At 46.5% G+C, this 15000-nt stretch overlaps 1 protein-coding gene across 1 annotated transcript in view; it reads right to left on the reverse strand.

Annotated features, from left to right (window-relative positions):
- The window catches only part of LOC132959497 (BCL-6 corepressor-like), a 17252-nt gene that overhangs the window by 237 nt on the left and 2015 nt on the right, over positions 1-15000 (reverse strand). Inside the window, exons 1-11 of the mRNA XM_061032545.1 lie at positions 14073-15000; positions 13055-13253; positions 12417-12638; positions 9310-9528; positions 8873-9156; positions 7280-7429; positions 4230-4396; positions 4006-4151; positions 2847-2924; positions 2573-2756; positions 1-1521 (exon numbers count right to left, since the gene is read on the reverse strand). The exon at positions 1-1521 is cut by the window's left edge and continues 237 nt beyond it; the exon at positions 14073-15000 is cut by the window's right edge and continues 2015 nt beyond it. Coding sequence (XP_060888528.1) covers positions 1-1521; positions 2573-2756; positions 2847-2924; positions 4006-4151; positions 4230-4396; positions 7280-7429; positions 8873-9156; positions 9310-9528; positions 12417-12638; positions 13055-13253; positions 14073-15000 — 4098 coding nt within the window. The remainder of the gene's footprint in view (positions 1522-2572; positions 2757-2846; positions 2925-4005; positions 4152-4229; positions 4397-7279; positions 7430-8872; positions 9157-9309; positions 9529-12416; positions 12639-13054; positions 13254-14072) is intronic.

Consider the following 15000-nt stretch of genomic DNA (forward strand, 5'->3'; position numbering starts at 1 on the left):
GCGAGGTTCCTCTGCCAGGCGGCGTCCATCTTCATCATCTTTCCTCCTTGACCAGGAATGCAACAGGGAGGCGCTGTGTTGGCTCCTCCCACTCTCTTTATTCCCTGGGGCTCCCACCTGTTAGCTTCTGTGCTAACATTGATCCCTGCAGAGGAACCTGACACCTCGCTCGTCGTGTTAGCATCAACACAACTGTTTGACTTGACAGAAAGAGGCGTGTTCTTGTTTTCTATTTGCTGTGGTCGTGGCGTCACAGCGTCCACTTTGATGTTTGAGTTCACAGAACTTCTACTGCGCAGTCGCTGAGGTTCCCACATGTTTGCACCGATCGCACGCTTTGACTGGAGCGAAATCTTCCCTCGAGACTTCTTTCCTCCCTGATGTTGATCCCACATGACAGAGTCCAAGTAAGCACTGTTAGCATTCCCATTAGCACTGTTAGCGTTCCCATTAGCAGTGTTAGCATTCCCATTAGCACTGTTAGCGTTCCCATTAGCACTGTTAGCATTCCCATTAGCACTGTTAGCATTCCCATTAGCAGTGTTAGCGCTGCCATTAGCAGTGTTAGCGTTCCCATTAGCAGTGTTAGTACTGCCATTAGCACTGTTAGCATTCCCATGAGCAGTGTTAGCATTCCCATTAGCACTGTTAGCGTTCCCATTAGCAGTGTTAGCGTTCCCTTTAGTAGTGTTAGCGTTCCCTTTAGCACTGTTAGCGTTCCCATTAGCACTGTTAGCGTTCCCTTTAGCAGTGTTAGCGTTCCCTTTAGCACTGTTAGCGTTCCCACTGTCCTCACAGAGTTTCTCTTGAGGTTCTGACTGGTCCGGTTTAGCACATGACGGGTTCCCAGCGTCTCTAGTTTCTGGTTGTTCAGACTTGTGGAAGTCCACGTTGGAGTCTGGATTAACAGCGTTATCTTTAGTATCGTCACTTAGCTTTTGTCGTTGTTCTGACACGCTCCAGTCAATCTTTGAGTCCAGGTGAGCAGACTTTGGGATCCAGGTTCTTTGCTGTTCCCCTCGACCAGAGTCTGTTTTGGAGTCCAGGTGAGCAGAATGTGACCCGTGATGATCCCACATGTTGGTTTCCCACCCAGCAGCTGGATCCTGAAGTCCTCTGCGGGGGGCAGACCCTGGCGTCCTGTTCTGAAGCGCTCTGTTAGCATTAGCTGCTGACACTGCCTGTCGATGGGGGGGTGGTGACGGTAGGGGGGGCGGTGTTGGAGGTGGTGAAGCCTCCGTCGAGTCCCGGCGACTGTCCACCAACTCCATGGAGGAGCCCAGCATGCCGGCCAGCTCGGGCGTGGCCTCCACCAGCTCCAGAGGGTCCTTCACGTGGGGCCTGAAGGGGGACAGCTCCTGCTGGTCTGGACCCGTCAGGAGCTGGGACAGAGAAGCCTGCTGGTAGAACCGGTCCTCAGGGATGGACTGAACGTTCAGCTGAGGGAAGAGGCGGCGGAACGACCGAGACGTGATCCGAAGTCGACCCAGGACATCGCAGAGGAGGAGCCAGTTCCTGGGTCTGGAGGAGAGAGAGAAATAAAGACTCCATGATGTCACTGAGACTCCACCCCCTACACTGAGACTCCACCCCACTACACTGTGACTCCACCCCCACACTGAGACTCCACCCCCTACACTGAGACTCCATGATGTCACTGAGACTCCACCCCTTACACTGAGACTCCACCCCCCACACTGAGACTCCATGTCACTGAGACTCCACCCCCTACACTGAGACTCCACCCCCCACACTGAGACTCCATGTCACTGAGACTCCATGATGTCACTGAGACTCCATGATGTCACTGAGACTCCACCCCCCTACACTGAGACTCCACCCCCACACGGAGACTCCACCCCCTACACTGAGACTCCACCCCTACACTGAGACTCCATGATGTCACTGAGACTCCACCCCCACAATGAGACTCCACCCCCACACTGAGACTCCATGATGTCACTGAGATTCCACACCCCACACTGAGACTCCACCCCCACACTGAGACTCCACCCCCACACTGAGACTCCATGATGTCACTGAGACTCCACCCCCCACACTGAGACTCCATGATGTCACTGAGACTCCACCCCCACATTGAGACTCCACCCCCACACTGAGACTCCACCCCCACACTGAGACTCCACCCCCACATTGAGACTCCACCCCCACACTGAGACTCCACCCCCACACTGAGACTCCACCCCCACATTGAGACTCCACCCCCACACTGAGACTCCATGATGTCACTGAGACTCCACCCCCCACACTGAGACTCCATGATGTCACTGAGACTCCACCCCCACATTGAGACTCCACCCCCACACTGAGACTCCACCCCCACACTGAGACTCCACCCCCACATTGAGACTCCACCCCCACACTGAGACTCCACCCCCACATTGAGACTCCACCCCCACACTGAGACTCCACCCCTACACTGAGACTCCACCCCCACATTGAGACTCCACCCCCACACTGAGACTCCACCCCTACACTGAGACTCCACCCCCCACACCCTGAGTATATGTAGGTGGTATGGGATCCCCCCAGAGGGGGTCCTGTGACTCACCCCTGACTCTCCTCCACCTGGATGTTGTAGCAGGGGAGGAGCGGCCGGTCGGACAGTTCAAACTCAAACACCTCCCTCCTGACACGCTCGTCCTCGTCCTCGCCCTCCTCTTCATCGTCCCCCTCCTGATCCGGCCCTGGAGGGTCGGCGAGGACGTTGACCACTGGGCTCTCTGTAGACGGTTCTGTAGATCAACATGACAACAGAAAGCTGAATCACAAAGTGTCTCAGTTTGTTTCCTGTTGTGTGTTTGTGTGTTTGTGTGTAGACTAACCGCACACTGAGCCGCCGTAAAACTCCCAGTAGATCCCTGGATCGCCCTCCGATCGCCCCTGGAGGTCGGAGAGATAGTCTGCAGAGAGAGAGAGAAGTTATGTGATAAAAGAGCCGACCAATCAGAGAGCATGAAGGCAGCCAGAGGAAAACAAAGACGCACACACAAACACACACGCAGCGAGAGCAGAGAAGAAGAAGATGAGTGTTTGTGCTCAGACGGTGCCGGCTTGTCGCCGCGCCGCTCGGCACTGAGTAGACAAATGCTGGCAGGAGTGTGTGTGTGTGTGTATGTGTGCTTCAGTGTGTATGTGTGTGTGTGTGTGTGTGTGTGTGTGTATGTGTGCTTCAGTGTGTGTGTGTGTGTGTGTGTGTGTGTGTGTGTGTGTGTATGTGTGCTTCAGTGTGTGTGTGTGTGTGTGTGTGTGTGTGTATGTGTGCTTCAGTGTGTGTGTGTGTGTGTGTGCGTGTGTCAGTAAGCTGTTCAGGGATTCAACAGCCAAGCCTCATTAAACCCCTCTGGCGAGAGAGAGGAAAAAAAGGAAAGATGGAGAGCTAGAACAAATACAGACACACACACACGCACACACACACACACAGACACACAGAGGAACACACACACACAGAGGAACACACACACACACACACACACACACACAGGAACACACACACACAGGAACACACACACACACACACACACACACACACACAGACAGACAGACACACAGACACACACACACAGAGGAACACACACATACACACACACACACACACACACACACACACACACAGAGGAACACACACACACACACACACACAGAGGAACACACACACACACACAGAGGAACACACACATACACATACACACACACACACACACACATAGACACACACACACAGAGGAACACACACATACACACACACACACACACACACACACACACACACACACACACACAGAGGAACACACACACACACACAGAGGAACACACACACACACACACACAGAGGAACACACACACACACACACACACACACAGAGGAACACACACACACACACAGAGGAACACACACACACACAGAGGAACACACACACACACACACACACACACACACACACACTGGTTCTGTAACACTGAGCTGTGATTGGCTCCTCCTACCCTCCAGGAATGTTTCCATGGTAGCGCTGTGGGTCATGTTGAGGGGTCCTCGTCCGGAGTAAGAGGTGAGGGTGGGGTCTGCGCCGCAGGCCAACAGAAAACGGACAACCTCCACATGGTCATTCTCCACAGCGTCATGAAGCGGTCTGAAACAGGAACCATAAACATCACTTTCAGTCGTGTACAGAGTTCAGTCGCCTGTATAAACGTGCGTCGGCTCATACCTGGTGCCGTCCTGAGCGCTGCAGTTGGTGTCGGCTCCGTGCTCCACCAGGTGGCGTACAATCCCCAGCCAGCCACGGGCGCAGGCCTCATGCAGAGCACAGTACCCGGCGTTATCTCTGTGGTTAACGTCACACACCTGTTGCTCCAAACAGTACAGCACCACCTCCTGGAGATGTGTTTGTGTGTATGTGAGAGATGTTTGTGTGTATGTGAGGTGTTTGTGTGTATTTGAGTTGTTTGTGTGTATTTGAGAGGTGTTTGTGTGTATGTGAGAGGTGTTTGTGTGTATTTGAGAGGTGTTTGTGTGTATGTGAGAGGTGTTTGTGTGTATGTGAGAGGTGTTTGTGTGTATGTGAGAGGTGTTTGTGTGTATTTGAGAGGTGTTTGTGTGTATGTGAGATGTGTTTGTGTGTATGTGAGAGGTGTTTGTGTGTATTTGAGAGGTGTTTGTGTGTATGTGAGAGGTGTTTGTGTGTATGTGAGAGGTGTTTGTGTGTATTTGAGAGGTGTTTGTGTGTATGTGAGAGGTGTTTGTGTGTATTTGAGAGGTGTTTGTGTGTATGTGAGAGGTGTTTGTGTGTATTTGAGAGGTGTTTGTGTGTATGTGAGATGTGTTTGTGTGTATGTGAGAGGTGTTTGTGTGTATTTGAGAGGTGTTTGTGTGTATGTGAGAGGTGTTTGTGTGTATGTGAGAGATGTTTGTGTGTATGTGAGAGGTGTTTGTGTGTATGTGAGAGGTGTTTGTGTGTATTTGAGAGGTGTTTGTGTGTATGTGAGAGGTGTTTGTGTGTATGTGAGAGGTGTTTGTGTGTATGTGAGAGATGTTTGTATGTATGTGAGGTGTTTGTGTGTATTTGAGGTGTTTGTGTGTATGTGAGGTGTTTGTGTGTATTTGAGAGGTGTTTGTGTGTATGTGAGAGGTATGTTTGTGTGTATGTGAGAGGTGTTTGTGTGTATGTGAGATGTGTTTGTGTGTATGTGAGAGATGTTTGTGTGTATGTGAGAGGTGTTTGTGTGTATTTGAGAGATGTTTGTGAGTATTTGAGAGATGTTTGTGTGTATGTGAGAGATGTTTGTATGTATGTGAGAGGTGTTTGTGTGTATTTGAGGGGAGTTTGTGTGTATGTGAGAGATGTTTGTGTGTATGTGAGATATGTTTGTGTGTATGTGAGGTGTTTGTGTGTATGTGAGAGATGTTTGTGTGTATTTGAGAGGTGTTTGTGTGTATGTGAGAGGTAAAATAGTGTATGTGAGAGGTGTTTGTTGTGTGTATGTGAGAGGTGTTTGTTGTGTGTATGTGAGAGGTGTTTGTTGTGTGTATGTGAGAGGTGTTTGTTGTGTGTATGTGAGAGGTGTTTGTGTGTATGTGAGAGGTAAAATAATGTATGTGAGAGGTGTTTGTTGTATGTATGTGAGAGGTGTTTGTGTGTATGTGAGAGGTGTTTGTGTGTACGTGAGAGGTGTTTGTTGTGTATGTGAGAGGTGTTTCTTGTATGTATGTGAGAGGTGTTTGTGTGTATGTGAGAGGTGTTTGTTGTGTGTATGTGAGAGGTGTTTGTGTGTATGTGAGAGGTAAAATAGTGTATGTGAGAGGTGTTTGTGTGTATGTGAGAGATGTTTGTGTGTATGTGAGAGGTGTTTGTGTGTATGTGAGAGGTAAAATAGTGTATGTGAGAGGTGTTTGTGTGTATGTGAGAGGTAAAATAGTGTATGTGAGAGGTGTTTGTGTGTATGTGAGAGGTGTTTGTTGTATGTATGTGAGAGGTGTTTGTTGTATGTATGTGAGAGGTGTTTGTGTGTATGTGAGAGGTGTTTGTGTGTATGTGAGAGGTGTTTGTTGTGTGTATGTGAGAGGTGTTTGTGTATGTGAGAGGTAAAATAGTGTATGTGAGAGGTGTTTGTTGTGTGTATGTGAGAGGTGTTTGTGTGTATGTCAAAGGTAAAATAGTGTATGTGAGAGGTGTTTGTGTGTATGTGAGAGGTGTTTGTTGTGTGTATGTGAGAGGTAAAATAGTGTATGTGAGAGGTGTTTGTTGTGTGTATGTGAGAGGTGTTTGTGTGTATGTGAGAGGTAAAATAGTGTATGTGAGAGGTGTTTGTTGTGTGTATGTGAGAGGTGTTTGTGTGTATGTGAGAGGTAAAATAGTGTATGTGAGAGGTGTTTGTTGTGTGTATGTGAGAGGTGTTTGTGTGTATGTGAGAGGTAAAATAGTGTATGTGAGAGGTGTTTGTATGTATGTGAGAGGTGTTTGTTGTGTGTATTTGAGAGGTGTTTGTATGTATGTGAGAGGTAAAATAGTGTATGTGAGAGGTGTTTGTGTGTATTTGAGAGGTGTTTGTGTGTATGTGAGAGGTAAAATAGTGTATGTGAGAGGTGTTTGTGTGTATTTGAGAGGTGTTTGTTGTGTGTATGTGAGAGGTAAAATAGTGTATGTGAGAGGTGGTTGTTGTGTGTATGTGAGAGGTGTTTGTGTGTATTTGAGAGGTGTTTGTTGTGTGTATGTGAGAGGTAAAATAGTGTATGTGAGAGGTGTTTGTTGTGTGTATGTGAGAGGTGTTTGTGTGTATTTGAGAGGTGTTTGTGTGTATGTGAGAGGTGTTTGTGTGTATGTGAGAGGTAAAATAGTGTATGTGAGAGGTGGTTGTTGTGTGTATGTGAGAGGTGTTTGTGTGTATGTGAGAGGTGTTTGTGTGTATTTGAGAGGTGTTTGTTGTGTGTATGTGAGAGGTAAAATAGTGTATGTGAGAGGTGTTTGTGTGTATGTGAGAGGTAAAATAGTGTATGTGAGAGGTGTTTGTGTGTATGTGAGAGGTGTTTGTTGTGTGTATGTGAGAGGTGTTTGTGTGTATGTGAGAGGTAAAATAGTGTATGTGAGAGGTGTTTGTGTGTATGTGAGAGGTGTTTGTTGTGTGTATGTGAGAGGTGTTTGTGTATGTGAGAGGTAAAATGTGAAAAGCGAGGACACGGGACACATGAAGTGAACTCATGAAGGCGGGAAGAGAGGAGCATGAGAGGAACGAGCGAGAATGTTGCCATTGGTTACGTTACCTCATATCCCAGGCGGGCGGCACGCTGCAGAAGCGTCTCTCCGGCGTTTTTGTTCACGATTAATCGACGAGCTCCAGGAGGGAGGGGACGGGCTGGTTGTGTGTGCTGTGGAGAGAGAGGGCAAGGGCTGGGCGAGCAAGACAGAGAAGCCTGTGAGAGAGAGAGAGAGAGGGAGAGAGGTTTAAAATCTTCATGTTTTAACACACACACACACACAAACACACACACACACACACACACACACACACACACACACACACACACACACACACACACACACACACACACACACACACACACACACACACACACACACACACACACACACACACACACACACTTCCCTGCTGTTCCACAGCGAGCTCCAATCAGGAGGATAATTGCAGCGATCAGCAGAGAGAGAGAGCGGATTCTGTTTTTCTATTTTATTGAAACCTGTCAGGTGTGTGTGTGTGTGTGTGTTTTGGTGTGTGCGCTTCCTCGCTGCCCTGAGGAAATCTCTGCTGCAGCAGCTGTCTCACACACACACACACACACACACACACACACACACACACACACACACACGAGTCTCACACTCTCTCTCTTCTCGCTCAGCTCTCGCTCGTCCCTCCTCTTCCTTGTTTGAGTCTGCTGCGCTAGAAAACACACACACACACTGACACACCAAAACACACACTCCTCCAGGGCAGAGCTGGCGTCCTGTTTGCTGATGCGTGGCGGCGTGCAGCTTCATTTGACAGACGCCTGCGCACACACATTACACACACAAACACATTACACACACACACACACACACACACACACACACACACACATTACACGCACACGCTGTCTGGCTGCTAAGCAGCCCAGACTGTTGCCGTGGCGTCAGCAGCTCTGAGATGACTTCATCCACAGAGCTCGGACTGCTTCAGAAAAGACCATTCTGTTATAAATATATAAAACCCATATCAGAGCTGTCAGCATCAAAGAGTTAATCACATTACTCTCATGTTTGTCCCTTCAGGCTCTCCGTAGATAGTGGTCCTCAGTGTCTCCCTGTAGTCTCAGTGATGTAAAAGAAGGACACTGCTGCATCTTTGAATGTCTCATTTCACTTTAACAAACTCTCAGACAGCTCAGCTGACCAGTCCAAAGTCAAATCCACCTTATGACATCACACATTGACCTTATGACATCAAACATTGACCTTTGAGCTGTTTGACCTCACTTTGGGATCCACTTCCTGTTTCTGTGCTTATTAACTGTAAATGAGCTTTAGGACAGAATGATGAGCCGGGTCGTGATGATGAAGATATTCAACAGTTATTTAAAGAACATGAAGACGCTTACTAAAGGTCAGAACCCGCATTGAAGTACTGCCCTCTAGTGGTGTGTTTGTGTAACACACAGCGTGAGATAAACCATGTGTATAAATAAAGAGGAGCTAACACAGAGCCCTGAGGAACGCCATGACCAAGACGGGCAAGCGAGGCAGAAGAGAGAGACAGTGTGTGAGAGTGTGTGTGTGTGTGTGTGTGTGTGACTTGTCAGGGGACCTGATAGAGGACTTGTCAGGGGACCTGATAGAGGACCTGACCTGTCACTGACCTTTCTCTCCTCCTGCTCCTCGTCGCTCGCTCGCTCTCCTCCCGTGTGCTTCATCTTGCAGGGACGCTTCCCCTTTGGCTCGCTGTGGTCGTTGTTGTCACGGCAACAAAACGGAGAGAAGGAAGCAGAAGAGGACGGAGGAAGAGGAGGTAAAGTAGGGAGGAAGGTGGAGGACCTGCGGCTCTCCTTCAGCCTCTGGTGTTTGTCCTGGAGGCGGGAGGAGGCGAGGAGGGCGGGGCTGAAAGGTTGCATGGGGAGATGGGCGGTGGAGGTGGGAGGGAACACTGAAAGAAAACACGTAAAGAAGTCAGAATATCATCATGATGATGAAGAACACCTGAGCACACCTGGGGGGGGGGGGAACAGCTGGCAGCGCTGTGGGGGCGGGGCAAAGAAATAAGAAAATAAATAATAAACAAGAAATAAGTTGGCGTTACCTCTCGGGTCATCCCTCTTTGTGGTCATCGGGTCACTCCAGCCTCTGTTGGGTGCTCTGATACCAGGGACGTCCATCCTGAACTTCCTGTCCGGCTCTACTGACCTCTGGCTGGGAAGCAGCCATTGGTTGAGCTCCCCGGGAAGGCGGGGTTTGTTGAGTCTGAGGCCGTTCAGCTCGATGCAAACCTTCAGCTTCTTCACGTCCTCGGGGGTCGAGTCTGTGACGTAAAACAACAAACAGTCAACAGTCAACAAACAACCAACAGTCAACAAACAAACAACCAACAGTCAACAAACAACCAACGACCAACAGTCAACAAACAAACAACCAACAAACAGTCAACAGACAAACAACAAACAAACAGCCAACAGACAAACAACAAACAGTCAACAAACAACCAACAAACAAACAACCAACAAACAGTCAACAAACAAACAACCAACAAACAGTCAACAGACAAACAACAAACAGTCAACAGACAAACAACAAACAGTCAACAGACAAACAACAAACAGTCAACAAACAACCAACAAACAAACAGTCAACAAACAACCAACAAACAAACAGTCAACAGACAAACAACAAACAAACAGTCAACAAACAACCAACAAACAGTCAACAAACAACCAACAAACAAACAGTCAACAAACAACCAACAAACAAACAGTCAACAGACAAACAACCAACAAACAGTCAACAAACAACCAACAAACAAACAACAAACAAACAGTCAACAAACAACCAACAAACAGTCAACAGACAAACAACCAACAAACAGTCAACAAACAACCAACAAACAAACAACAAACAAACAGTCAACAAACAACCAACAAACAGTCAACAGACAAACAACCAACAAACAGTCAACAAACAACCAACAAACAACCAGTCAACAAACAACCAACAAACAGTCAACAGACAAACAACCAACAAACAGTCAACAAACAAACAACAAACAGTCAACAAACAACCAACAAACAAACAGTCAACAAACAACCAACAGTCAACAGACAAACAACCAACAAACAACCAACAAACAACCAACAAACAGTCAACAAAAAACCAACAAACAAACAGTCAACAGACAACCAACAAACAGTCAACAAACAGTCAACAAACAACCAACAAACAAACAGTCAACAGACAACCAACAAACAGTCAACAAACAGTCAACAAACAACCAACAAACAAACAGTCAACAGACAACCAACAAACAGTCAACAGACAAACAACCAACAAACAGTCAACAAACAGTCAACAAACAACCAACAAACAGTCAACAGACAAACAACAAACAAACAGTCAACAGACAAACAACAAACAGTCAACAAACAACCAACAAACAAACAACAAACAAACAGTCAACAAGCAACCAACAAACAAACAGTCAACAAACAACCAACAAACAAACAAACAATCAACAGACAAACATCAAACAAACAGTCAACAAACAACCAACAAACAACCAACAAACAGTCAACAAACAACCAACAAACAAACAGTCAACAAACAAACAGTCAACAGACAAACAACCAACAAACAGTCAACAAACAACCAACAAACAAACAACAAACAGTCAACAAACAACCAACAAACAGTCAACAGACAAACAACCAACAAACAGTCAACAAACAACCAACAAACAACCAGTCAACAAACAACCAACAAACAGTCAACAGACAAACAACCAACAGTCAACAAACAAACAACCAACAACCAACAAACAACCAACAAACAAACAGTCAACAAACAACCAACAGTCAACAGACAAACAACCAACAAACAGTCAACAGACAAACAACCAACAAACAAACAACCAACAAACAACCAACAAACAGTCAACAAAAAACCAACAAACAAACAGTCAACAGACAACCAACAAACAGTCAACAAACAACCAACAAACAAACAGTCAACAGACAACCAACAAACAAACAGTCAACAGACAAACAACCAACAAACAGTCAACAGTCAACAAACAAACAACCAACAAACAGTCAACAAACAACCAACAAACAGTCAACAGACAACCAACAAACAAACAGTCAACAAACAACCAACAACCAACAGTCAACAAACAAACAACCAACAAACAGTCAACAGACAAACAACCAACAAACAAACAACCAACAAACAGTCAACAAACAACCAACAAACAAACAGTCAACAAACAACCAACAAACAAACAGTCAACAGACAAACAACCAACAAACAGTCAACAAACAACCAACAAACAGTCAACAAACAACCAACAAACAAACAGTCAACAGACAACCAACAAACAGTCAACAAACAACCAACAAACAAACAGTCAACAAACAACCAACAACCAACAGTCAACAAACAAACAAACAGTCAACAGACAAACAAACAACCAACAAACAGTCAACAAACAACCAACAAACAGTCAACAAACAACCAACAAACAGTCAACAGACAAACAACCAACAAACAGTCAACAAACAACCAACAAACAAACAGTCAACAAACAACCAACAAACAGTCAACAAACAACCAACAAACAGTCAACAGACAAACAACCAACAAACAGTCAACAAACAACCAACAAACAAACAGTCAACAAACAAACAACCAACAAACAAACAGTCAACCAACAAACAGTCAACAAACAACCAACAAACAAACAACAAACAGTCAACAGACAAACAACCAACAAACAGTCAACAATCAAACAACCAACAAACAAACAACCAACAAACAGTCAACAAACAAACAACCAAACACGGACACCAAGTTCAAAATAATCCGGTAAAAGAAAAAAAAGAAAAAAAATGCTGAGAGGACTCAAAACGATAAATGAGGACAAAGGGATAAAGGAACAGGTGAGTGTCGTCTGCATAACGATCAATACAAAGTTTATCTACTCGTTTAAATGCGTTCAGTCAAATAAGACAATAATTGGACTCAGTACAGAACCATGTGGGACACCAGATTTAATGTCTGGATGGATATTTTGGGGAGAAAAAACATTTAGATGGTTTTTATATGACAGATGTTTCCGTGTTCCACAGGTTTTTCTCTTCTTTAATAATTATAAGTTAAACTTCAAAGGAGGAACATCTGGAAACCCTTTGTGTTTGTTACCCGTCTCCTTGTCCTCCTGCTCCTCCTCCCTCCCTCTCTTCAGCCGGCTGCTGGTGATGCTGCTCTGGTGAAATGGCTCCAGACTGAAGATTCTCCTCCTGAAGTCTGAACCTGAGAGTCCAGGAGAGAGGCCTCGGCCTGGAGACAGATCCGTTTGTCTCTCCTCTTTCTTCATCTCCTCCTGAAGTCCTCCTCCTTCCTCCTCTTTGTTTTCTTCCTCATCTGGAGATTTCAAAGAATAAACATTTATGCACAGCTGATGTCTCCATATTTATCCAGAAGTTTTAATCTGAGTGTTTGGGAGAGTTTTTTTTTAGTCTAAATGTTTTTCTCTCTCAGCTTCCTCGAGAAAATGAGGGCAGCGCTGAGCTCGGCTTGAAAAGAGCGAAGTGCACCCAGAGTTCAAATGTGTGAGACACACACACACACACACACACACACACCGAGTTCACAGAAAAAAGACAAACAGAGCGAGTGACTTCAAGCGAGTGAAATCAACAAAAAAAACAAGTGTGAGAGAGAGCGTGTGTGTGCGTGTGTGTTTGCATGTGTGTGTCTGCGTGTTTGCGTGTGTGTGTTTGCGTGTGTGTGTGCTTGTGCACGTCATCCTGCAGAGCTCGCCCTGTAAATCCTCTTACTTGTCGCTGCCTCAGCGGCGGCTGCATAGGGAGTTCTTCCTCCTCCTCCCTCACTCTTCTCCTCTTCTTCTCCTCTCCCTGCGTCTCTCTGTTGGCTGTCTACTGCTGTCATCATCACCTTCTCTTCCTCGTCCTCCTCTCCTCCTCCTCCTTCCTCGTTCTCCTTCAGCTCCAGCTCAGAGAATCGCAGCATCGCACGCTGAGAAAAGACGACATGAGTGAGAACACAAACATGAAACTCTTGAACTGGACTTTAAACTTCTGTTAGAACTTTCCCTTCAAACGTTCAAACTTTTGCCTGTTTGCTAAAAGGACAGGAAAGAATAAAAGTTGTATTTGATTCTTCGTGATTGAAGAGAAGGTGTGTCAGACTCATCAGAGTGACTGCAGACTTGTCTCTCTGTGATTGGACGATTGATGAAGCTGTCACACACAGGTGAGCTCTCACCTGTTTCCTCCTGCAGCCAGGAGTCGCTCAGTGAGCCTGAACGCTGAGCAAAATAACAACTGATGCTAAGTGAACACAAAGAATGAAAGTCTTCTCTGCACAACCATCAGACCATCCTTTAAGGATTCAAGAAGTTCCTGCTGATCCGGACCACATGTAGCACCCCCTAGCCTGAGAAACAGAGTGATGTAACAAACCCTCTGATGGTGTCAACTCCTCTTCATCCTCAGAGATTTGAAGGAGGAAGAGGAAGAGAGGAGGAGGATTTTATTAAAGGTCTCTCTCTCCATCCTTCTCTACTTGGAGGAGGGATCTTCTTGAGTTTTCAGATAACGACGTACACAAAAACCCAGCTGGTTTCAGGGGAATGCTAACGTCATGCTAACAGCCAGTGAAATTCATGAATCAGAGTTTTTCCAACAATAATACATAAACATTTCTGATCACACTGGACTGAGGGTTACCCTAACCCTTATGATAAGTTAGCCTGTTTCCTCTGAGTCAGGATCCAGACCAGCAGACTCTGTCTGATTTACTAACAGCAGTAAGAATAAACAAAGTGGATCTTACCTGCAGAGCCCTCTGCTCGCGGCTCAGCTTGCTGCTGTCGGCATTGAGCTCCGTGGTCACACAATGAAACCGGTCGCCCACGAAGCCGGATGAGTTAGCGATCCGTTTGGTGAGGCCGGAGCGCCGGGTCATGCTGCAGCCGGGACCCTCGTCCTCGTCTGTTTGTAGATCCAGAGAGTCCTGGATTTCTCTCTCCCCGTCTCCACTGGATGGTGGTTCTATCTCTCTGGAGGAAAGACACTCAGCTCTGAGGTCAGAGGTCAGATCTGCAGGCATCCCGTTAAAGTCTGGATTGGGGGGATTTCCAGATGTAGGGACCCAGAGATGGTTTACACTGGTCTGATTATTTCTTTTAGACGGGTTACTTTCAGCATCTGAACATGCAGGATCCCTGAGGTTGAAGTTCCCACCACCTGAGTTCAAAGGGTTGTGGTTTTCAGGGTCGGGGAGTCTGGGGTTGATGAAGACTCTGGGTTCACAGGTTGGTGTCCTCAGACTCTTATCCTCGTTGGTAGAGGGAGATCTTCTTGGGTTAGGGTTACCACACACAAATTCCCTGTTGGTCTTAACCATTCCAGCTGGAGCCCTGGGATTCAAACTGCTCCATGCTGAGCCCGTCCTGCTGCTAACTGGACTGTCTAAGGGACAGTTGCCCCCATCAGCTGGATTGTTCTGGTTGTTGACTTTACACTCTGCTCCCATGATGTTCTTAGAGTTCTGTTCACCAAGTGGGTCGTCATCTCTTGAGGATGTTGGATCAGATTTAACATTGCTGTCAGCTGAAGTCTCTAAAGTCTTTAAACCGTTATCCTGTTCACTAGTGACCCTGATCACTGAGTCTCCACCAGACGCCCCAGGTTTACATTTTCTAGAAAATTGATGAGGAGAAGTTCTGGCACAACGCATCGTCTGCTCCTCTGTCAGGTCT

This window comes from Labrus mixtus, chromosome 24 (assembly GCF_963584025.1).
Source record: "Labrus mixtus chromosome 24, fLabMix1.1, whole genome shotgun sequence".
In the NCBI taxonomy this organism is placed as follows: domain Eukaryota; kingdom Metazoa; phylum Chordata; class Actinopteri; order Labriformes; family Labridae; genus Labrus; species Labrus mixtus.